Below are 26184 nucleotides of genomic sequence, written 5' to 3'. Positions count from 1 at the left end.
TGAAAATCGAGTTGACGTCAGTATTTGACGCCAATTTGACGTCTACTCAGGGGTGGACTTAACCAACAAGTGAGGTTGGCAAAATATATCTGACAAACGCTCCAGTGTGTTCTAGAGAGCGTCAGATGTTCACTTACCACTTAAAATGACGAGTTTTTGTCAGGTGATGAGTTGTGCAAGCATGCTAATCCTCTCATTATAAGGATGTGTAGATACGATGCTAATACGAGCTTCGTTGTCAGTACAGACGGCTTCATTGATTAACTGAACGTCGTAAGATCAGGATGAACTGGAATGACAGCTTTTAGTGATTATAGATGTAGTGCTCTTTGCACACTTTCTAGTCTTACTGACTCAGAATGGATATATAAACCTAAAGAGAAGAAAGAATCGTGTTTCGTGTCATGATTGTCTAAAAACAAATATATAAATTAACTCGTATAAATGCACAAATGGGATTACTTGAGATTACATTTTCGATTTGTTTCTTGGCAAACCCTACCATATCCCTTGAGGAAAATATGGAACGAGTTGCATGGGATAATTATGATACTTGAATTGTAAAATGATTGAAGAAGTTTACAATTTATTAAATGGACATGTGCAAGATTTTTTTTATAGGCTTAGGTCTAATAAAAATGGCCTACTTTAAATTTATGCATTTAGCAGACGGTTTTATCCAAAGCGACTTACAGTGCATTCAGGCTATCAATTTTTACCTATCATGTGTTCCCGGGGAATCGAACCCACAACCTTACGCTTGATTGCGCAATGCTATACCAATTGAGCTACAAGAACACTAACATAGTAATATAGCGTTAGAACAGCATCAAGTTGACTAATTATTTACTTCAGATGTGAAGAGGTAAATAGACTAGTTATAGCTATAAGCTAAAAGAGAGAGAGAGAGAAAGCAAAATAAGGTTAGGCATAAAAGAGCATAGTTATTGTGTTGGAGTCCCATAGCTGAAATTTGATTAGGTCCGCCCCTGACTTAACGCTGGATGATGGTTACACAAGCTAAAAACAACAGATATCAATGTCAGCTGACGTCAGTATGGGACAACAAACTAACACTGACATTAGATGTTGAACTGACAAATTAACCAAATATCAATCTCCTTTAACATTGTGTGCCTTTTTTTTTTTTTTTTTGCAGTGATTAATGGATTTATTTTGTTTTGCCGTTTTGTTATACTTCTAAATAATAGTTATATTTATGTTTTTATAATAATATAACACAAAAAGCATTTCTGTCAAAGCGAATCGTTCAAACTTCAAACTGAATAATAAATGAATGAGATGCATACACCCTTGTGAAAAAAGAAGTGCGCTTTAGCATACCTTTAAAATATATTATCGAATTAATACTTAAATAACTGAATAATGTTTCATTAAAGTGCATTTTGTTTACAATTAAATTAAAATGCATTATTGTTTAAATATATATTGGTTGAACTATAAGTGTTTTTCACCCATTTAAGTGGAACCTACTTATATCTTTATATGAGATTTCTAATGTCTTTGAAATATGGTTTCATTTATATTACATCATCTGCAAGTCCCATATACTTTTAAGTTCTGAAGTACACTATATGCACATTAATGCACACTTGTTTTGAGAAGGGCATGTTTTACATATGCATCATAACTAACAGAACTGGACTAAAGACATTTATTAAAAACCGTGCATAGGTTCCTTTGTAAGCATATGCGTGCACTCACAGAGACCTACAAGGAACCGTGTTTGGTCAGCCATGAGAAATATGTGGCTGCGTCTGGCTGTGGGTCAGTGGCTGTTCGAGATGCAGGCAGGAAGGATTAGTTCCTCACGAAACCCAATCCCACACACTCTTAAAGCGCAGAGAGCTTGCCAGTTCAACCAAGCAAGACCAACAGGAACCCAGCTTTAAGGATCCTAAGTGGGCAATTACAAGTATCTTCCATTAAATAGGATTAACGACGGCAACAAACAGAAACCAGAACTGTCTGTGTGTTTACACAAGAGCGCTGGCTTCACTTCAGTTTTCATGCCTTACATTTTCTGTACTGACTGCCAGCTAAATTATTTTGAACATATAACGAAAAATGCCCAGTAATAATCATTTTCAAACCATGACCAGCTATGGATCTGACATATAATGTATTACCCAATCATCCCAGCAGGTGTTGCTACAGACTATCACGAGGAGAAATATTATTCCTGAATTTAATGCTTAAGAGAGGAGTATTGTTGGAAGTGAATCACTATTCACTATGCAAAATACATAATAATTGTGCAAACTGCAAACAGCATCTGTTGTACCTGTCGAACTGCCACAGTTATGTAAAATAACAGGGTTGTGCTACAACAACAGTTCGAATGAGCTACGTTTTCCATCATGCTCTATTTTTAAATATCATGCAATGCTTGGTATTTTAAAGTAGCATTTTGCAATATTCAAATATCCTTTCACATGTCCCGCCTCCACCAACTGAAACATCACAGCTCTCACAGGTCTATAAAAACATGTGAAGGCATGTCTCAACAGGTTAAAGTAGGGTTCAACATACAATACTTCGAAATGTGATGATATGTTTCATGACTAAGCAACTGAATCACAATTTGTTTAGCGCCAATGTAAGCGTCTCGCTTATAATAATATCATTTTCACTTGCAATGGAGCAGCATCAGTGTGCAACGTATTTATGAAATGTACTACCTTGAAATGGTTATTATGTACTAAAATGTTTAGACAACAACAACTGTCAGTCTTAATAACAGCTTGCACAAGTGCAAACCATCTATTGGCGTTAAAATACTGTCAGGATTCACTAAAGACAGGCAGTGAAGAATTAGCACTGAAAATGAATAGACACACAACTCGAGCCTGACCTTAATGATTATGCATTTGCAGGAGTTTCCCTTTCAGATGCAACATTTAAGGGAGGAGAGTATTTAAAAGAAACTAATGTTTGAGCTCATTAAATATGTGCCATTATTTTTTTAAATGGTCTTTAACTATTTTGCGCTTGACGTTGCAAGGAGGAGGCACCACAGAGAACAGAGAGCACGTGGTGAAGGGAGGGGATTTATTACACACATATTCATTTATTTGGAGTACCAGAATAACACATTTTACGAAAATATCATATGCCGAGCCAAGTCCATTTTATTTTTAATGCTTCAGGAAATAAAAGATGACTTGGAACCTTCGACTAGGAGTCACACTATACCAGGTCTATCAAAATCCTTGTTTTGTTGGCCTCCAGTTCTTTTTAACATACTGTGATGTCTTTATTTATTTATTTTTTTCTTTATTTGCGTTATTTAAAACCTATTTTCAAAAGTGTGTTTTCAGGTCCCCAAAATGCTGATGTTTGTAATGTGAAGTTTTTAATTTTAAGCTGAAAATGGTGAAAATGTGTCAGTGAGCCTCTCTGAAGTGTTGTTTAGTAGCTAACACATAAAGACGGCCGAGCACTGATCACAGCCCAACCTGTCGGCAAGCTCTTTAACTTAACGGCTTAAACTTCTGTAGTGTGAACTTGCCATTAAGGTCACTGAGCTTTCTTCAGCATTTTTCAGGCCTAGGACAGTCTTACTTCCTGTCAAGTGACCAAGACCACAAGTGTGGCTGTTGCGACAGGCCACTGGAGCTTCTACTAATGAGCTAACGAACTGAATCAGGTGTGTTTGATCAGGAAGAGTTTGAAAATATGTACTATTGCATGCCTCCAGGGACAGGGATGGGAAACACCGGGATAGACTGGATTCCAGCAAAAGGGTCTGTGGGGTCACACACCAGTCACAAATGGGGGCGTTCATGAAGATCTTTCTAAAGCCTAAAATGACCAATGAGAAACTCTATGGCAAGGGTGCCCAATTCTGTTCCTGGAGATCTACCTTCCTGTTAAAGTTCAGGTCCAAACTTGATCAACCACACCTGAACCAGTTAATTAAAGCCTTCAGGATCTCTTGATAATTAGACAGGTGTATTTGATCAGGGTTGGAGCTGAATTTTGCACGAAGGTAGATCTTCAGAAACAAGATTGAGCATGCCTGGCCATGTAGCGGATTTAAAAATCGCTAGAGTCGCCGCTATGGTTTCTTTATATGGCAACAGCTGATAGTACGGTGGCCGAGTAGTTCACATAACAATAAAATCGCCACAACACAATGAAATCGCCATCGACAGTGTTAATTTCACTATAATATGGCTTGTTTCCATTGTGTTGTGCTAATTTCGCTGTGTTGCAGACTCTTTTCTGTTGTGTTGTGCTAAATCTGTTGTGACTTGCTTCTGTTGTGTTGTGCTAAATTTGTTTTGTGGCTTGCTTCTGTTGTGTTGTGGAGATTTTGTGCTATTGTGTATATTCTGCAAAAATAGATACAAAGTGACTAAAACGAATATGTATTCTGTACTATCAAGTATGCTGGATGGTTTCAAAATCTTTATTTTTCGTTAACTTGAGTGACACTTAATATACAATAAAATTATATAATCTGTTACTAATCGATCGTATCCCTTACATTTCCCAAACAGGAATTATTAAACATTTGTCCATCCAAAACAGTATTTATTTATATATATATATATATATATATATATATATATATATATATATATATATATATATATATATATATATATATATAAATAAATATATATATTTATATATATTTTTTAATATATAAATGTATATATATATATATATATATATATATATATATATATATATATATATATATATTAAAATATATATATGTGACTTGGACAACTTCTCAGAACAAAAATAAAGAATGCTTAAGTTTATTTCTCTCTTTATCCTGACTGAGGTGCTATTGTGTTATAAAAGGCTGCTGAATGGAAGTGGGCTTCACTAAACTGAGTGATAACATACCGAGTTGCACATTAATAAAGGAAAAGGTACACGCAGAGCCAAATTCATTTATATTTTACCAACAACTATTCACATCTATCTATCAACTCGGGGCTGCCCAAACTTTGTCCTGGAGGGCCAGTGTCTTGCAGAGTTTAGCTTCAACCCGAATTAGACAAACCTGAACCAGCTAATCAAGCTCTTGCTAGTCACACTAAACTTCCAGGCAGGTGTGCTGAGGCAAGTTGGAGCTAAACTCTGCAGGACACCGGTCATCGTGCACTGCGTTTGGGCACCCCTGCATTAACTGAATGGGCAAAAGCTACCGCTGCGCAAAACTGAACATTCACAATGACTGTTTTGATTCTTCCTGAATATTAGGCAGTGCTCTGACAGCAGATAATCTGACAGCTGTGATGCTCTTAAACTAATCCAGAGACTCTCAGTGGATGATGAGGTAATGCAGTGCTCTCTGACAAATTAAGGCTGTACAGACTTCAATGCAGAGTGAACCACTGGCATGGCTTAATCTCTGCATCTGTTCCCCATAATGCCACTGAGTCACAATATCATGACAATTACTCGGAAATGGACAAATATGTGTAGTCAAGCACAAAACTTCATGGTGTTTTGCATTGTGGATTAAGTTATGCACACACACACAAACATTATATATACAAAAAATAGCTGAGATTAAAATTAATTCTTAGTTCTCAACTGTGTGTGGTTACGTGGATGATCCACGACAGTTTTTTTTTTTTTTTTTGTGACTTTCACATAGCATCTTTAGGTTATAATAACATAAAAAATTCAAATCTAGGTTTTGATTACTAATCCTAATGCTACTATACTAATCCTATATACAGGCACTGGACTAAAATACATTAATCAGTCATTGCTTCCAAATTCAATTAAACGGGTGATCTTGTTAATGCTATAAATTAATTACAGCAATGAAATCAAATTTCGTCATGAACATGAACAACATCACATTAGACCACAGACCACCTTTCCTTCAACTTTCAACACGTGATGGAGATTTACCAGTACTATTAATCGCAGAACAGGCTTACTGATGAGATGCGCCTGACAATCACATGCATTTTCAACATACATCACAATGAAAATGGCGGACAGGAAGTCCGGAATGTCTACGCAAAAATTGTTATCTATGTTGTAGACATGACCCAAGGAATATTTTGACACCAGCTTTATTAGTATAGGCCAATCCAATCAAAAGTTATTAGCATTTTAGGAAATGTAATAATTAACAGATAATGAATGGTTTATTACTCTTGACCAATAGGTGGCGCTGTTAACACATTGATGTGGTCATGAGCACCAGTTTGAGGTGACAATGGCATATACAGTTTGATTTAAATATGTAAAAGGGTTGCAGAGATACACCTCTCAAATGCAGTTTGGCATCTTTCCAGCCAATCCGATGACGTGCTAAACGAGAACAGTTTCTTATATTGACACAAAATCCATAACTTTATTGAACATTTCTTGAAAATCGGACTGACCGTCTAGAAAGAGTTCGAAAAAGTAGGTTTTCAGGAAGTTCTGTCAGTTATGGCAAAAATTGGTATCGATGTTCTCTGCATGATCCAAGGAATCTAACAACATCAGTCCCATTACAATGGACATAGGCTAATGCAAGCAAACTTGAAACTTGAATATTATATTCTTTCATTACACACAGACTGATATATTTCAAATGTGTATTTTTTTAATTTTGATGATTATAACTCCCAACTAAGGAAAATCCCAAATTCAGTATCTCAGAAAATTTGAATATAACTTAAGACCAATACAAAGAAAGATTTTTAGAAATCTTGGCCAACTGAAAAGTTGAGGGTGGAAGCGGTGGAAGAAGAAAATCACTCTAATGGATACAATAGGTGCCTTTAAATTAATATTAGCTGATTCAGTCTCAACTGATGGCCTATAAAAAGGTGCCTTATTACCAACATGTCACACAAGAAACATTTCATGATGGATAAAAGCAAAGAGCTCTGTCAAGACCTCCACAACCTTATAGTTGCAAAACATACTGATGGCACTTCTATACTTCTGAATGTTCGGTGAGCACTATTGGGGTCGTAATCTGGATGTGGAAAGAACATTATTTCACCATAAATCAGCCATGACCTGGTGCGCCTCACAAGATTTCGGACAGAGGATTGAAAATAATTCTCATAAGAGTTGTCTAAGAGCCAAAGACCACTTGTGGAGAGCTTCAGAAAGATCAGGAATCAGTAGGTACAATTATTTCAAGAAAACAATAATGCACTCAACCATGCAAGACTTCATTGCTGAAGATAAAGCATGTTGAAACGCATTCAAAGTTTGCTGCACCACATTTAGACAATTTTGTGAAAAACTGGGAGAATATAATCTGGTCTGATGAGCCCAAAATTAATGCTTGGAGGTACACGACCCCAAAAACATCATGGTGTGGCACTGGCAAAATGTATATATTTGAAGAAGGATGATCGGATTTTTATTTTACATTACATTCTTGATAAAAATCGGCTGCCATCTACCAGGATGATGAAGATGCAATGAGGGTGGACATTCCAGCGGGACAATGATCCCAAACACAGAACCTCCAACATTTTAAGACTGTGTGGAAGAATGGGCCAAAATCACACCTGAGCAATGTATGCGACTAATTCCTTGATACAGGAGGCGTCTCGAAGCTGTCATTACCAACAAAGGCTTCTGTACGAAGTATTACATTAATTTCAATACGTGTGTTAAACACTTCAACACATTATATTTTATTATACATGACATAATTTCTGAACTTATTATTGTTGTTTTCTTTGCATGTATGGATTTTTTTTTTTTTTGAATTTTTTAAAGAATTTTTCATTCTTTCAATTTAGAATTTGGAATTCTAGCAAAAGAGTTTTGAATGAATTGCATGCATCAATTTCTTTCTTTTTTATTTTCTTTTTTTAAGAAAATATTAACTCGCCGTCATTCATTGCTAACTTATTTTATCCCTCGTGAATCATGAATACATTTCAGAACATGTTTGTTGGTATCCGTGCTGTTCCAGTTCAATCGCTCCACACAGAAAATTAAATGGGAGTGAAAGGACCTGAGGGAGATGACGTGATCCTCTCTTTTTTTGCTCTCTTCCTTTAAAGATACGATTACGGGGTGCCTGTGTCGACTCGGAAGCATTACTGTCTACATTTCTGTCAATAGAAACTAGATTTGTTCCCCGAGGGAACACAAACACACACCGTTAACACGTGTGACACATACACAACTTCTTTGAGCCGTTAGTGTGCTCGGTCCAGAGTGACGTCACTTCCGGGATGTTGTCAGTCAGTCAAAATTCTCCTCCGTCGAGCGCAGTCGGCGTGTGTTTGTGTCCGCGTTCGCGCTCCGCCGCATTGGGTTCGAGTTTCAGACTGTGCCGGGCTCTTCGCGTTGGCTCACTCGCCCTGTAATGCGGAGAGAAGCGGTTGTGTTGATGCCGTGTCGGAGGTAGCTCCCCGCGCTAGCTCGAGTCAGGATGATCCGCTGGATCCGACAGCAGCTGGTAACGTTTATCAACTCTTTATCAACACACAGTCTGCTCGCTTCAGTGTTTTGGTGTTGCGGTCTCATTCAGTTAGCGCGAAGCTAACGCGTAACGTCTTAAATTACATTTAATGAAGGCAGCGTTTCGCTTAATAATAAACTGTGTGTTGTAATATTTCATCTGTTTTATTTGATATAGCAGGTGTTCAGGTATGAGGTCATCGCGAACACGAATAACGAGATAATTTAACGGTTTTGTTTTTAAATCGTCCAGGGCGGGAAGCTTGTTTTGTCTCTTGATTTGCTCGTTTTCTTCTTACTGGCAATTGTAACGGTATCTTTTTTTTTCTTTCCTGCAACAAATGTCACAATCGACTTTCCTCACGCGCTTTATGAATAACTTACTGCAGAAAGTTTGACAGCTACTTCACTAACAGACTGTGTTCAGCTGAGACTTCACTTGCTTCGTTTGAACAGATTTAGCTTTAAATATCTAAAATATGCAGGCGAAATTCCCCTGTAGTGAATTATCTATCATTAGATGATAACTGTAATCGATAGCTGTCAGATATCAGTGTTTGTTGTCTAATATGATTTAGTTTTTGTTGAAACAACTAACACACCATGTATTCTAACAAGCATTTATTAAGATTTCCGGAGCATACTGTTTTGTAGTTTATTACATTGTTATTGTTAAGCTATAATCATACGACTATAAAATGCTCTCATAACCTTAAATAAAAACACGTAACAAGATGGGCATTTTAGGTACTTTACATTTCTTTTAATTAATTAATTTATGCCCCACCTATTGTGTTCATTTTAAAGCTACGCTTTGATTTGTAAATGGTCTGTTTCCTCAATTGAAGTATGAATAGTTACAGTGTGACATTTCCTTATTTTGATGGTTTCCATGCTTCTCAGCTGGTTTAGTAATTTACTGATAATATTAGATTAGCTATATGTAGAGGTGTCTTATCTTGTTTGTTGGTCTGAAGGTTGTGCCCTAATGCTGTTGGCTTCTCATCACAGGAAGTGTGTGTAGGTCTGGTCTCATTTCACACACTTGTGCTAACCCTGTGCCTGCACACTTGGGTTTGACTCTTACTTGGTTAGTGGAGATGGAAACAGTGGTGTGACAGAACCACATCTCTGTTTTTCACATCTTTCAGGTGTCGCTCTTTCCCCCTGTGTAATTGGGCTTGTTCTGAGTAATCGGTTTATTTAGAAATAGTGGAGCTTTCCTGCGAAGCTGAAATGGCAGTGTTGCGCTTAACGTTTTCAGAACTTCCCTCATTTGGTATTTTTGCAATTGTTCTCGTCAAACAATCACCCAGTGAGTTTTCTTTTGTGTGTGTGTGTGTGTGTGTGTGTGTGTGTGTGTGTGTGTGTGCATAATATAGGTCAGGTGTTGTGATCACTTTTCATTTCCAACCCTGTCAGTTCCTCTCTCTCTTACACACGTTATTACACAAACCTAGAACCAAAAGAAATAGTTACCAAAAACAAAAGAAAGAAAAAAAAGGAAATGTATTCACCCTCATGCCATCTGAGGTGTGTATGAGTTTGTTTCTTCATCAGATTTGGAGAAATGTAGCATTATATCACTTGCTCACCAATGGATGTGGATGGGTGCCGTCAGAATGAGAGTCCAAACAGCTGATAAAAACATCAAAATAATCCACAAGCAATCCACACCGCTCCAGTCCATCAGATAATGTCTTGTGAAGCCAAAAGCTGCATGTTTGTAAGAAACGAATCCATCAAGGCTTCAAACTGTCACTTTTGGGGGAAATGTGAGTCCATAATAACGCTTCCTCCATTGAAAAAGTCCATCTCCTGTTGTCTCTCACGTCAAAATTCATCCACATATTATGTTAGAGCTGTTTTGGCTTTCTAAATGGTGCTTGATCTGTGCAGATTTCTCTCCTGATTCAGACCGGATTACTTTTTCACTGGAGGAAATGTTGTATTATGGACTTTGAGGTTAAAAACATCGTAATGATGGATTTGTTTCTTACAAACACAGCTTTGGGCTCCACATGATGTAAACTGATGGACCGGGGCCTGTACCATGATGCTAGATGAACTAATTCAGAGTTACAGGATTAGTTTAAAGTTGACCAAACCACTCCAATCTGGCTTATTGGTACCATGATACTGATCAACTTTCTTTGACAACTCAGGCTTTGATCCTGAGTTTGTGGAGCGCATGCATCTGAATGTGTGACATCAGTGGTGAACAGCTAATCACAACATTATACGGACCTTCGTTTGTAGGAAGAGAAACTCGGGGAGTGACTTTTTTGCGTAAGTAACTATAGCAGTGAACGCAGCTAAAAGCCAAGCCACTTTCATGGTACTTAAAACATAGGAATTGGTGCAAACTAAACTGAAATTTACCTGGCTAGCCAGCTAATCCAGCTTCATGATAACAGGCCAGTGGAGTGCTGTGGATTATTGTGATGTTTGTATCAGCTGTTTGGACTCTCATTGTGACGGCTCCTATTCACTGCAGAGGAGTCATTGGTGAGCAAGTTAAGTAATGCTACATTTCTCCAAATCTGATGAAGAATCAAACTCATCTCTGATAGCGTAAGGGTGTGTACATTTCTAGCACATTTCATCTCATATTCCTTTAATTAGTTTTGTTGTATGACTACAGGGATCATCAGCATGTGGGCTTGAAGCATTGTTTGCAGATTTCTATATGAATCTCCATTTCAGGCATCGTGTTACAAATCCGTGTATTGGCTTACCTGCAGATTGATTTATGGAGATGCTGCATGTTTTGGGGAAACGATGAACGGAAGAGTATGCAGGTGCAGGTAGATGATCTTGAGCTATCTGTGTTTCATTGAGACAAACGGTCACATGGAGAGCCCATGACGTCAGTGTTTGAGGTGGGCTAAACAGCCACCCACATCAGTTTTGCTCAAGCTACCACTCTTTCCTTCAGAACTGGAGAATAATCTAGCTGTGGTTTTATTGCATTGAATGGGTAAGTTACAGAACATAAGAGACGTTTCCCTTAATGCATAATAATTCCCTTCTCTCTCAGTGTTTTATTCCTTCCTTGCTTCATCGAGGCTGCCTGTGTTTCTTCATGTTTCAGTGAGTCATGGGAAGTGTCTTGTTGTGTCAGGGCAGAGCACTAAAGCCTAATGTGATCTGCATTCTGTTTGCTTTTCTGCTGCCAACGTCATCTTACACAAACTCATCCGCTGCCATACCAGCTGCTTCCAGCTCACAATGACTCACAATCAGTCACTATTCAATATGTCTCATGTATGCTATATGCATATTTAATGTAGTATTTGTTCCAGTGAGTGTATTTTAAATAGATGTGGCTGTTAAGTTTAATAGCTGTAAACCAGATGTTTATGAGTCAGTGGTCAAATGCACTCGTCTGGTGAGGTATCAGTGCAAGCAAAGCAGGTATGTAAATGTAAACAGGCGGGACATCTGCGCTGTGACATAATATTGGGTTTGTGCATTGCATCTTGAAGTGTAACAGCAGCCCGACGGAAAGAAACAATGAGGGCATGAAGCAAAAACCCAATTTTTCTCCACATGGAATAACTGAATCATATTTTTCTTCATCTTTTGACATGCAGAACTGGGTCGATTACTTACAAATTGTAATACATTATTGATTTTAAATGACAAAAATTGTACAACTAGAAAAATTGTAGTTAGTAACGTAATCCATTGCATTACACATTTTAGGTAATATAATCAGCTACGTTTAGATTACCTTTGACCTATCTCGTTTTCACATTGATTGAAATAGAAAAAAGTTGTACCATATTGACATAAAAAGTAAGAAAGCGTAAGAAAATATATTCCATTTGTTGTTATTCACAACAAATTAGTTTTTGTACATTAGTAGTACTTTAAACATTATATTACATTAAGGTAGTTTATGCAGAGAATTTATGAGTTTAATGGACAGCTAATAATTAAAAATACAGTCAAAACAAATGTCAAAATAAAACTTACTTAAAAAATGTAATATTTTATTTGGTTATCTGAGAAAATGAGAACTGTGAACATGCGAATGTGATGCTTCATTATTAAAATGTTTATACTAAAATTTCAGGGGTACTTCTGATAAAAATATATCAGGTCAAAGAAGATCAGATGACGTCGATCAATTTGTGGATTTTATTGAAAGAAAAACATCATCCAAAGTAATATATAGTAAAATAACTGACAGTGATAATTAAAATAAAAATTGAGTTCATCAGTAGGGATTAAAAAAAAAATATATTGACTGTAGTGTAGTCTGATAACAAGTATTTTTAAAATGTCATTTAATCTAATTACAAGTTCTTAATATTCGGGATCTGATTACGTAATCCAGATTACATATAATCCGTTACCATCCAGGGTTGCGTTTCCCAAAACCATATTTGCTAACTAAGTAACTTTGTTGGTTGCAATACAATTTCCCATTGCCAACCAACTAACAGGTTATCAACTATGGTTTTGGGAAACGCACCCCAGCTCTGTTGACACGTAAGAAATCATTGTATGATAAAAGCAGCCTGTAAGTTTCAGAACTCAGCATTTTCTTGTAAATCTAAAAACAAAAGTCAAGCAACCCATATAGGGCTGCACTATTAATCGAATGTGATTGTCATGCACATCCGGTCAGTAAAGCCGGTTCTTTGATCAGTAGTAAATCATCACATGCTTTCAGATGGAGCAGACGATTATGCTAGTTTATGTAGTTTTTCACTGAACTACGGCTCTGTGTAGTAAATACTGCTCCATCTGAAAGCAGGTGAAATTACCACATTAAAAAAACATTTTTCCTCCAAATTCACTACATAAGACGTAAGCCGAGTGTTTGAAATAAATCCTTCTGTGAGATGATGTGGCTTCATAGTATTCTGCGCAGTGATAACGCCTATGTCGATTAGCATAGCATCATTATAATTAACATTATGAGACAAACTCAAGAAGTACCGTGCTTCACTGAAAGATATGCTTGACAATAGCAGCTTCTGCCTAATCGCAATTTCCATTTCATCTCGATTTTTCATGCAGCCCTATGCCAAAATGACTTATTTTTGGAATTTTCTCACTGTGACCGCAAAGTGCGATGAAAAACCACCTCTGCAGAATTAGATCAACATCGGTTTCTATTTGCACTTGTTGTAAATGACGAGAGAATCAAACACAGGCAACCAAAACCATAAAGATGGCTCAGAGGATAACAAGAGGATAATAGTCTTTACATTTATTGCGGATTCATTTTTAAACAAGGCACAAATCGATTGAGGATTTGCAGAGAGATTAAAACTAAAAGACAATGCTGTGTCAGCTATATTGGATCCGACAGTAATGTTGCAACTCACAATTAACAGTGTTTTTATCATGGCTAAATCATAGCAGCATCCATCTATGAAGGATGTAGGCTGTCAAACAGACAAACAGTTAGCCCATCAATAGCAGTGGATTTATGTAGTCTAGAATGAGTCACGTCGATCCAATCGGTGAGTTTCAATGATGGGGCTTGAAAACAGGACAGAAAAGAGCCTACTGCTTCTGAATTATGGTGTTTTTAATGTTAAAAATCTTGTAGGTGGACGTCAGCGAACAGTAAAATTTGACCCCTTTAATAATAACTTCTGAATTAGACAGACCTACTGTCTCCAGGGTTGATAATCGATGTTCTAGGCTTTTGTTAAAGTCATCGGCCAGCATTATCTCAACGTAACAGCCAAAAGAACTCTTTCACAGGCGCCCACTACCATGAATCACTGCCAATGACGTAATGGAGTCCACTTGATTCATTTTATGTGCGTTTTGAAATAAATGTGAAATGTATTGCTTCTATACACACAAACAGTCAAAATCTGGAATAAATAATAATAATAATTTTATTTTTTATTAAATTTTTTGAAAAGTAGCTTATTCTCACCAAGACTATGGTAATTTGATGATGAATACAGTAAAAACAGCTTTATTCTAGACAGCGTTTTGATACATCTTAAAATGTAACATCTTTAACTTTATACTTTAATTTACCTTCTTCATCATTTTTAATTGTCATTCAAAAGGCTTCGTGGGATTGTTAAAGCCATTAAGTATGTAGTCATGTTGCCTAATCCTTTTTTTTTTTTTTTTTTTGCTTTCAAATCAGAGTTTGTGATGATTTACTTCTGGTTGGTTTGGTCTGTAGCTTTTAACTTTCTCCTGGAGACTTTTTTAATGAGAAAAATGAATCGGAAACTATACTTTGGAGACTAAGGTCACCGATAAAGTGCACAGTCTATAGACTGTCATTATATCAATCAAATAACACAAGTGAGCAAACCACTCTCTGTTTGCTTGAGTAATTACATGAACAACAGTGTTTACTTATGATCAGTGGTTGTTTTCATTTAATATTTATTCATTTTTAATTATTTAGATGAAGGTGTGTTCTCAGTAGCTTATTAGTTTTTTTGCTGCAATATCGCAACTAGTACCAAGTACAATGATTAATCAATCAACTGTTAAAAAAATTGGCATTGTCCCTATAGATGCAAAACTAGTATTTGTCAAAACCAAAATACATGTTTTCCATCTTCAGAGCATTTCCACATGAAAGACTGAATAAGATGTTGTGCCGAGTAACCTCTCAACTCTACATTTAGCGAAGGAAACGACTCCTTCTCAACACTAATAACCAAGAAAGTGATTACTTTTGGGAATGGTGACTTTAATTAATAACTAAATTTGCAATTGCAGTTGACATATCTTAGACTTAAGTATTTTTTTTTTGTGATGTGTTCACTTGGCCATCTGGATTTCTCCATGAGAGTCTAATTATATAGAGAATGACATGTATTCTGGCAATACCATATGATTTATCATCATTTGTATTACATTTACATTAAGTCCTTTAGCAGTCACTTTTTTTTTCCAAAGCAACATACAATCAAAACAACCAACAATATGTGCTATGACAAAAACAAAACCAATAATATGTGCTATGACAAGTCTTGGTAAGCCTAACGCCGTACATGTGGCAAGTTATATTTTTTTTTTATAAAAAAGACAAGAAAAAAAGTAAGAATACAAGAAGATTTTTGGTAAAGGGCTCTAGAGCCAGAGGTGGTTTTGAAGGCAAGCATCAGAGACTTGAAATTTATACGATCAGCTATTAGCCAGTACAAATTGATGAACAGTTGATGTTCTTTTCAACTTGTTAAAGACTAATCTTGCGTCCACATCTTGGATTAGTTGTAGAGAGCAGAACAAGGAGTTGTGAAGCATGAAAGAAAAGGCCTGGTCTTCCTGATGTTCGAATCTCAAGTTCCTGATCATCAACCACAACTCCAAGGTTCCTGGCTGTTTTTGAAGGAGTTATGGTTGATTTGCCAAGCTGAATGGTGAAAGTTGTGATGAAGTAATGGGTTAGTTGAAACCACAAGAAGTTTTGTATTGACAGGGTTGAGTTGAATGTGATGGTTCTTCATCCAGCAAGAAATGTCTGTTAGACAAGCTGAGATGCAAGCAGCTATAGAACGGATCATCAGGATGGAATGAGATCTAGAGTTGAGTGCCATCAGCATAGCAGTGGTATGAAAAGCCATGTTTCTGAATGACAGAACCTAGTGAAGCCATGTAGACAGAAAAGAGAAGTGGTCCAAGAACTGAGCCCTGAGGCACCCCATTAACTAGATCCACTCAATTCTGTTTTTTTTCTTCTTCTCAATATCAGTGCTTCTGTATGTTAATTTCATCATCAAAAGTTTTTCAGTTTTTCATTCATCCTTTGTGCTTTTCCAAGTAAGCTGCTGTGAGTGTGTGAGATGCTGATGTTTAGGAGCTCTTTTGAGCCGGGTCACTCCAGGATAAGGAAGTAGCTATGAGTCAGTGATGGCCTTCCTGACCGTTGATCTCATTAGCTGCCGCTTCCCAAATGAATGTTTAATTAAAGGTGCTTTAGTGGAGCGGCAGACTCATTCTTCACAGTGAAAGACACAGACTATTATAAAATATGCAGAGCAGATGAGCGCCCCCTCAAACTGCCTTTGTTAAATAAGTCTGAATGAACAGTAAATTTAGCCATGCAGCTGCAAAGGGAAGAGTCACGCAGCTGTGCCTCAGATTGATTTGGTGCTCTGCTTTGGTCACCTCAGCGGATATTTACAAGCTTTTCTGTGTAAAGATCAGCTCTGAGAAGAGATACGTAATCACTTGTTCTCCGATTGATTTGATATACTTGATTAGCCGCCTCATTCTGCTGTTGTGCTGTATTATAACAGTCCGGGTTTCATTATCTCTATAATGTGGATTATTAGCACACACACACACACACACACACAATTGCTATTAACACACAACTGAAAGAAAAGAGTCATGCGGCACAGACATTGTTTGAGTTTTGCACAATATAGACCAGGTTCTGTGTCGGATATCCCGCTGTTTGTTTTTTGGGATGGTTTCACTTTTGGTTCTTCAAAATATCTGTTTTGAAAAAGCAGCCCACAGAATGAATTCCAGCGTCTTACTCTTGGAAAGTGCAGAGGGGAAATGGGATGGAAAGACACGGTTCAGTCAAAAGATTCAGACTGTAATTGAACGCATGTGTTGGCACTGGAGGCTGAGTGACGTGGCCATGTGACAGACAGGAAGGAGATTTCCCAGCCTCCTCTGGACGAGAGTCAATGGAAGACGCTCTGCACAGCAAAGAGAGAATATTTCCAGTGTGCTGCTGCAGAAACATTTGCTTAAAGCACTAGGTTGAGTGAGATTTTGTGTCTATGCAAAGAGCCTGAATCACATGTTCCACAAACCAAAGCCATTAAGTCTTAAATGTGAGGAAATTCCTCTCCAGGAATCTGGGACTGAATTTAGAAAGGTTTCCTGCTAGTATTTTTTATTTTTTTTTATTTTGTTTCCAATAGTCTAGACAGTACAGTTCACGTGGAAGTCACTTTCAAACCAAGCTTCTTCCTGTTGGTCAACACTGTGACCAACTAAAACGTGTGGATTCAGTGTGGGGAACCTTTCTGCCCTCACCTCATGCAAAACTCTGTTGGGTGTATTTCTGTTGAAATGACTGGAGTTTCAGATCTTTTGAAGACAGAACCAAAAATGGAATTCCTGAAATTAATGTTTTTGAAAATCATCATAAATAGCCAGAAAATAGCCTTCATGCATACATTTAAATCCAGAAAAATATAATTACAGCATTTTGTGATTAAGTTGATAAATGTTTGTGCATTTATACTGAGATTTTTTTTTTCATATTACTACCTAAAAACCATTTTTTTTTGTATAAAAAAAAATAAATTTGAATAAAACCAAGTCAGAATCATTAAATTTCACCATCAAAATTAGGTTAATTTTTTCCCCCCAATATATTTATTTTTTATAAATAAAGATTTGAAGTTTAGCATGATAATTATCAATATCGACTTCAGTTGATATTAAGCGTTTAATTGGGATTATTTTTTGGCCACATCGCCAAGCCCTATTTTGAGATATTTCTGTGAATCTGGCTTCTGATTATCACACACTCATTCACATGAAGTATGTGCTTCTGGCCAGCAGACCGATAAAGTAAGTCAGAAAGCACTAGGAGTTCAATAGTAAGTGATTTAGCTCTCATGTGCTGTGAAAGTGCCTCTCGTAATGAATTGTGTGCTGCACACTAACTGCATTAATAATGATTTTGGCAGTGTTATGCCATCCCATCAGACTCTCGGCTTCTTCAGCGTACTCTTTTCCTAAGCTTTAAGATTCTGTCACTGTTTCACCACTAGCTAGTATGATATTAGGTGAGATATTAAACCGCAGTCGTTGATGTCTCTGGCCTGTCTGTCTGTCACACGGACTGACCCGTCTCTCCTCATCTCTTCCAGGGCTTCGACCCTCCCCATCAGAGTGACACACGCACAGTTTACATAGCAAACAAGTTCCCACAGCACGGCCATTATATTCCTCAGAGGTTTGCCGACAACAGGATCATTTCCTCCAAGGTAAGAGCAGATTCTTCTGAGAGCTCCAATGTGAAAAGGTCAAGAAATAGAGATCACGTGTGCATGTGTTTCCCTGCTCCTGTGGAGAATTTGGCAGTGAAATCATCCACGCTGTTTTGCTTTCTCTTTTTAGTACACCATATGGAACTTCATCCCCAAGAATTTGTTTGAGCAGTTCAGAAGAATCGCCAATTTTTATTTTCTCATTATCTTCTTGGTTCAGGTAAGCCCAGATCGTCCTTTTGTTTCCCAGCTCTCAGCTGAGTGTGTACTTGGAGACCGAAATGAGTCTCAAAATTAATTCTGAAAAGGAATCTGTAGGCTAATTCACATTCGAAACAGCAGTTCACAAACTCGTAATCTAATTCAGATTCATAATATTTAGTGAATATGATTGAGTTAATGAGTAGGGTTGGGTACCGTTCACATTTTAACCAATACGATATCGGTATCGGGTACCTGAATTTCAGTGCAGGTATCCAATGGTACCTTTATTCGGTAATTTACTCTCTGTATATTTACAAAAACATTTATTTCAGTGAAAAATTTAGTCCAAAAGTCTCAATTACAACAATTTGAGCATTTGGGTCCTACAAACTTTTTATTTCTTTTTCGCCAGAAAACTTTTGTTTGAATTCTTCTGAAAATCAAATGAAGAAATTAAACATTTATTTTCAAATTAATCCCTTTTATTTTTTAGCAAATAAACTGAGGTTTACGGTTGAAACGAATACACGGAAGAAAAATTGCATTGTTTTGAAATAAAACAGTTAGTTTAATTTAAATTTGATAGAAAACTGAGATAAAGTTTTTGTTCATGCCGTAGAGGTCGAAAATCACTGCGAGTGTCATGCGTGCTTCAACACTGATTTATTTAATGCGAATTGGTACTCCGTAGTACCAATGCAATTCGGTCGGTTCCCTTAAAAGTACCGTGTTGGTACCCAACCCTAGTAATTAGTTTGAGAATTGCTGTTTGCAAATATTTCAACCTTTTTGTGGATCGTATTTTGTAAATTATATTTTGAGACTATTTTAGCTCCGTAAACCTTGGCTTGAAAAAATAATACAAGTTCAGCAACATCACTGTTGGAAAAGGGTTCCTTTAAGTAAAGATTTTGTTCACTACAAACACCTTAGTCGTGTTAAAGTACAACTCAACAACAATCAATGACCACATATTGCTGGTGATATCATCCCAACTGCATGAAATCAAGCTTGAGTTAAGTAACTCATTATATTATGCTCTGAATTCACTCTCAATTGCACGGATTCCTGCTGAAACGGCTGGACAGCCGCTCTATGTGTAGATGGCTTTCTTCTCTCAGATCAATGCAATCAGAATGATATTAAAGAATGACCCGTATCTTTCAAGCTTTATAATAGCAGTGAGAGGCGCTCGAGATTTTGAAGCAGAAAAGTGCATCCATCTATCATAAAAAGCTTCTTGATTAAGCATGTCTCCTTGTTTTTTCAAGGAGTGATGTATGTCCATGGGGGTTAAAGGCAGTATATGACAGCGTATACTACAGGTCTGTCCTGTTTCTAACCAGACCCTTTCTCTCCCTTCCAGTTAATGATAGACACCCCCACTTCCCCTATAACTAGTGGACTTCCCCTGTTTTTCGTCATCACAGTAACTGCCATCAAACAGGTGAGCGTGCGAGCGTGTTTTGGCTGCTCATTTTCATGGATCATGACGTGTACGCAGTGTTGTGCCAGTTTGATTGGCGAATAACCGCTAAGTTGTCCCGCTCCCAAATACAGGGATATGAAGACTGGCTGCGGCACAAAGCTGACAATGAAGTGAACGGAGCACCTGTGTTTGTGGTGCGCAGCGGCAGTCTGGTCCAAACCCGATCCAAGAACATCAGAGTGAGTGTCAGCCAACAACAACAGATGCTTTCAGATATTAGAAACACTTCCGAATCGTAGAAAGGATGTGCCGTTTCAGCAGTTCATGTCACGTGATGTTCCTCCGGTGTTCTCCTAGGTGGGTGATATAGTGAGAGTAGCCAAAGATGAGACGTTTCCTGCCGATCTGGTGCTGTTATCATCCGATCGGGCCGAGGGAACGTGCCACATCACCACTGCCAGCCTGGACGGAGAGACTAACCTGAAGGTGCTTTCTGCTCAAACAACAGCATCTAACTGAGTCTCTCAGAGCGCTTACTGAATAAACATGTGACATTGTGACTTTCTGTGTGTGCTGAAGGCTTGTGGGACTGTACTCTGAGTGTATTTTGTGGAACTGGCCCTCCACTGAGCGCTGCTGTCACGTTTACCTCCCTGAGCTTGTGACAAATGTGCAGCGAGAAGCAATCTCACTGAGTGAATTACCTCAAGAAACGCTGAGTAATGTCTGGATTAGACATGCTTTAATATGGAGTATATAAATATTGAGTCGTCAGAAAGGGCTTCAGTTTAGAAGGAAAAGGCTGTCCAAATCGTGTGATGGAGAAGCTTTAGAATTTAAATAAAACGCTTGTTAAAAAAAGATTTTAAAAAAAATAACATTTCATTTGTCAATGGATCATTTAAATAATAATGTAAGCAAATTTTTGGGCAGAAAAATGTCCATTGCGTATTGGCATTTGTGTTGCTCACACAGAAGTCCGTTTTAAACCAAAACCGCCTTGTGTTGGTCAGTGTGGTGAATCATTGTGAAAGCCAGTTGCCAAGTGTGTGTGAGGATTGTTCACCCTCGTGTGAAGTTCCCAGTTGTGTGCATTCTTATTAAAATGACTCCATTTCCCCCATCAGAAATTGCAGAACAATGATAAATGCCTCTTAAGAAATAGATGAAACAGTTTGTCTGTTTAAAGGTCATTTAGACATCATTCGGATCTATTATTTAGAGACTTATTACTTGGAGATTTGAGATTCTTTCTAAAATATTATTTTGAGGTTTTTTTTCTTTAGTTTCTTTATATAATTTTCTCCTTGTACTGTAGTTAAGGTGTTCCATTGCAATGTTTGAAAAAACTAGCCTAAATTAAAAAAAAAAACTCTAGCACACTCAATACAAATAGTCAGTGATTAAGAATAAGAAACTAACAATAAAAGCAATACTAAAAAATAGGGGGAAAAACGATATTAGAACAAATAAGAAATGCTACATACATTGTGTAAAGAAATAAAATGTATAAAAACAATGCATGTTCTTCACTGTGTAAATTTACATTTATTTTTCTTCTTAAAGTAACAAAAGTGATTTAGTCAAGAGCAGTTAGAGATTATTTCTCTTTTGTTGTTGGATTAATGCCAGAAAGCATGGATATTAGAGCGCTGTCACTTTAAGAGCTGCCCGGCTCAAATACTGCTACATGTGTTTTCTTTCTCAGCTGTTTGCTTTCACCTAAGACTTAAATTACTGTGTTTAAGAGGATACTTGCAGGGATGGGCATTTTGACCCATACAAGTGTTTATTTGACAAGTAGTCCCTAGTGAAATGAGTTCTCCTTCGCCACTGATGGCAGTTCCCTTGGTTTTAAACAGCAGTGCTTAAAACACGTGCAAACAATACGTTTTTCATCACCATGTTGCACAGTAATGTTTTTTGTTTCAGGTTCACTTTTTGTTGTTGTTGTTGTTTTTTCTTCATTTCATTATATTGATATTTTCTTATCACCCCCCAGTGTTTTAACACTTCACAAATACTGCTCAATGGAGAAAAAAAACACAACTTCTCTGTTTGTGTCTGGATAATGAGATGCATTAGTAAAAGTGTTTAATATCCAGATATCGTATTTTATTTGACGATGTGATACATGTCAACTGTATAGTGTTGTACTAAGCAATGTAATAACATGTTATGAAGTAAGAAGTGAGATGTGTCAGACTGTAACTCTGAATGCTGATGTGCAGACGCACTATGCGATGCCAGAAACGGCCGTATCACAGTCGGTGTCGCGGCTGGAGTCTCTGCAGGCCGTGGTGGAGTGCCAGCAGCCCGAGGCAGACTTATACAGGTACCTTACAGACGCAGATCCACCCAAATCCTCCTCAAACACTGTTTTACACTGCAGCTCAACCACACTCCATTTGATGCTAGTATCAGCTCTGAAAGTCCTGACGCAGCACCTTCTCTCTTCTCAGGTTTGTGGGAAGAATAACAGTAACCCAACAAGGAGAGGAGATAGTCAGGTACGACCAGCTTAAAATCTGACATTACTATGGTTTTCACTCTCTCTCTCTCTCTCTCTCTATTTCATATATATATACTCACTCACTCACTCACTGGCCACTTTTATTATGTACACTGCCTTAATTCTTCATGATATAGATTCATCAGGGTGTTGGAAACATTTCTCAGAGATTTTGTTTCATATTCACATGATAGCATCACACAGTTGCTGCAGATTTGTCGGCTGCACATCCATGATGTGAATCCCCCATTCCAGCACATCCCAAATTGCTTTAGAGTGGGCAGGATTCATGTTGCGCCACCTTTACTGCCGCGACTTCCCAAAAAAGCCTTTTTCATTCAACGTCGCCCCATCAAACTCTCGCTGGAATTTTGGTAATGGTACGGTCCACTTGGAATCTCAACCGAGGAGGTACTATAAAAGTAGCAGGTACCAGATACTGTACCCAGTGGAAAACCCCTCAGAAGTGAACCGTACCGAGCCCGTACCATGACGTACAGTACCATGCAGTGGATAAGCGCCATTATTCAAGTCCCAAAAGCATGTCTTATAGCAGATGATAATTTGTGCTGCTCTTGAGATACTGTGCTGGTCATTATGCAAATGATCTGTCTGCGTCTGTGTTCTTTAATGTGTGAACTGTTAGTAAATCAATCACAGATTTCTTTCCCTCCCTTCGGTGCCGTTTTGGAATTAAATCTGGCCCTTCGTTAAATCTTTAACGTTTATTTGATTGTTTATTTATATATTTTGGTTATTCTTTTTTTAGACCCTTAGGACCAGAGAACCTCCTGCTTCGAGGAGCAAGATTAAAAAACACCAAAGAAATATTTGGTATGGCATTCACACCATTTTATTTGAAGTCTTTAGAAATCAGTGTGAATTCAGAATGGACCTTATTTACTTATTAGCTTCTTACACAACTTATGACTGCACTTTACTCCCAAAACAGTTTGTGTTTTTAATGGTTCACCAGAATGATGTGACTGGTTGAGTATGACTGGTGTGGTGTCCTGCAGGTGTGGCGGTTTATACGGGCATGGAGTCCAAGATGGCTCTGAACTACAAGTGCAAATCCCAGAAACGCTCTGCAGTAGAGAAGTACGTCTTTTGTCATTTCCATTTCCACCGTTTGCTTCCCATTTAACCACATCGTCTCTCTCGTCTCTTGTGCAGATCCATGAACACGTTTCTCATCATCTACTTGGGCATTCTGCTGTTCGAAGCCATCCTCAGCACCATTTTGAAGTACGCCTGGCAGGCAGAGAACAAGTGGGACGAGCCGTTTTACAATCAGAAGACCGATCAGGAGAGAAACAGCAGTCAGGTTACCTCATTTATTTATCATTAGAAAAGTCATACTCTGCGACACCTGGTGGCTCTTTGATTGGCCCAAAATCTAGCAGGATCCGTTAAGACCACTGGTGATTTTCTCCTTGCAGATTCTGAAGTTCATTTCGGACTTCCTGGCTTTCCTGGTGTTGTACAACTTCATAATCCCCATCTCGCTGTACGTGACCGTTGAGATGCAGAAGTTTCTGGGCTCTTTTTTCATTGGCTGGGACTTGGACCTGTACCATGAAGAGAGCGACCAGAAGGCTCAGGTCAACACATCAGACCTCAACGAGGAGTTGGGACAGGTGTGTGTGTGTGTGTGTGTGTGATTACAACTGGTTCCCCAGGTGTAATACTGTTGGTCATGAGTAAATCTATGCTAATTTTGCGGCCGCAGGTGGAGTACGTTTTCACAGACAAAACGGGAACCCTCACTGAGAACGAGATGCAGTTTAGGGAGTGTTCTATCAATGGAATCAAATACCAGGAGATCAACGGGAAGCTCGTCCCTGAAGGAATGACAGAAGACTCTCCAGATGGATCGGTGCCTTGTGTGGTAAGGTCCATTTTCACAGTTTGGGAAGATAGGGGATTTGGTCTTGGTCCATGCCGTAGACAACCGTTTTTACAATGCCTTCTGGGATTAAAGAGCTAAACAAAAAGGCCTATTTTGTTACAAAATACTGTAACTTTTGGATACTTTATGCTATCATCACAAACTTTGAAACGAATACAGCTAACATGCTGGGGAACATCGTAAGAAAATAATTTTCTTCCTACCTTATTTCTGTCCGGAGGCATTGAATGTCAAGTAGGACCGAAATGACCAATTTCTCTTGAACCCTTTTATTTTTCTTACATTTTATCAGCTATTTCTCAGCAGAAAATTTGCAAATAAAATATTTTCCCCTGAAAATGCTGAAAGTTTTCTATCAAACGATACCAACATTTTGACTCTCCTTGCTACAGTCTTCAAGTTTGTCACTCAGAAATCTACTTCAGTGAGGCAAAAATGCCCTCAGGGCTTCAAGGGTTAAATTAATTCAAATTCTTTCAACAGTTTTTGTCTGAAGCATCTGTAGTTGATATCCACCAAATTTCTTTTTATTTCTTTTTTTTTTTTTTTTTTGTGGAAATGGATTCCTAGCTTATTTGGAGAGACTGACATTTTTGGCAAAAGCTTGTTATAGAACCAGCCATTTTCACAAAATTTTGAACTTACTCGTTTTTTCACACAATGTACTAATATATGAGTTTATTTTAACATTAGGTCATTCAGATTTGTTGTCACTAGCCACAGAATGTGGACTGGGAGATGGAGGCAATGTGGTTTTGTTTAGTTTTATGTGGACGAGTCATTTTAGAGAATTCATACCAGTGTTCAACTTTATTGATCATACGGTTATGCCATTTAAAAATAAAAAAGATTTTTAAAGATTTAAAATTAACTCCTTCAGTCTGTTGCCAAGGCATTTCTCATTTTTCATTTTAATTGAATTGTACTAAAATAGCTAAAACATATGATAAGAATTACAAAAAATTACAAAAACAATAAAATAAAAATAAAAAATAGCTAAAATCTACATACTTTGAAATATATATAAAAAAAATAGAATGATATCTCTATGATACTAAAATAACACTAGTCTGTGCTAAATTATGATGGCATTAATTATTAAATTGCAATATTTGTACCTGATATTTTAGTTTTTATAGTTTTTTGTGATACATGATAAACATGTGAGTGGTGACATTCTTCATGTTTTAATCAGAATGTGACAGTATTATTTTGTGTGTTCATCTTTCAGAGCAGGGAGGAGGAGTTGTTCCTGAAAGCCGTCTCACTGTGTCACACGGTTCAGATCAGTTATGATCAAACGGATGGGCCAGGAGACCCCTTCTCTCGTGCCAACGGCTTCTCTCCTCAGATGGAGTATTACGCCTCGTCTCCTGATGAGAAAGCTCTAGTGGAAGCTACCAAGAGGTCAGCTTAGCTTCTACTGTGGATTTCTGCTGTCAGTGGTGCCAAATCTAATCTTTTGAATCTTTTTTTGACTGCAGGATGGGCGTCACATTTATAGGAAGCCATGGAGAAACCATGGAGATTAAAACATTTGGAAAAGCAGAGAAGTACATCACACTTTCACGTATTTTAAAGTTGTTTAGCGTTCAGAGTTGTCTGTTTAACAGCTGTCTTTCCGCCCGCAGATACAAACTCCTCCACGTTCTGGAGTTTGACGCTAACCGCAGAAGAATGAGTGTGATTCTCCAGAAGCCCTCAGGCAGGTGTCTCTGATCACACGTGTGCT

At 37.7% G+C, this 26184-nt stretch overlaps 1 protein-coding gene across 4 annotated transcripts in view; it reads left to right on the top strand.

Moving 5' to 3' along the window:
• The first annotated feature begins 8025 nt into the window (after positions 1–8025).
• atp11b (ATPase phospholipid transporting 11B (putative)) overlaps positions 8026–26184 on the top strand; it is a 43085-nt gene continuing 24926 nt past the window's right edge. Inside the window, exons 1-16 of one of the 4 annotated variants that reach the window (XM_052589839.1) lie at positions 8026–8425; positions 18276–18392; positions 18526–18615; positions 19966–20046; positions 20160–20267; positions 20386–20514; positions 22260–22363; positions 22491–22538; positions 23310–23374; positions 23560–23641; positions 23717–23867; positions 23983–24180; positions 24273–24431; positions 25684–25859; positions 25937–26005; positions 26084–26157. In XM_052589839.1, the coding sequence (XP_052445799.1) occupies positions 8399–8425; positions 18276–18392; positions 18526–18615; positions 19966–20046; positions 20160–20267; positions 20386–20514; positions 22260–22363; positions 22491–22538; positions 23310–23374; positions 23560–23641; positions 23717–23867; positions 23983–24180; positions 24273–24431; positions 25684–25859; positions 25937–26005; positions 26084–26157 (1678 nt within the window). In that variant the 5' untranslated portion in view covers positions 8026–8398. The remainder of the gene's footprint in view (positions 8426–18275; positions 18393–18525; positions 18616–19965; positions 20047–20159; positions 20268–20385; positions 20515–22259; positions 22364–22490; positions 22539–23309; positions 23375–23559; positions 23642–23716; positions 23868–23982; positions 24181–24272; positions 24432–25683; positions 25860–25936; positions 26006–26083; positions 26158–26184) is intronic. The other 3 variants (XM_052589841.1, XM_052589840.1, XM_052589838.1) reach the window with 3 other exon arrangements.

Source organism: Carassius gibelio, chromosome B22 (assembly GCF_023724105.1).
Source record: "Carassius gibelio isolate Cgi1373 ecotype wild population from Czech Republic chromosome B22, carGib1.2-hapl.c, whole genome shotgun sequence".
NCBI classification, from domain to species: Eukaryota; Metazoa; Chordata; class Actinopteri; order Cypriniformes; family Cyprinidae; genus Carassius; species Carassius gibelio.
Note: the sequence above shows the minus strand (reverse complement) of the source record. Positions and strands in the feature narration are given on the sequence as shown.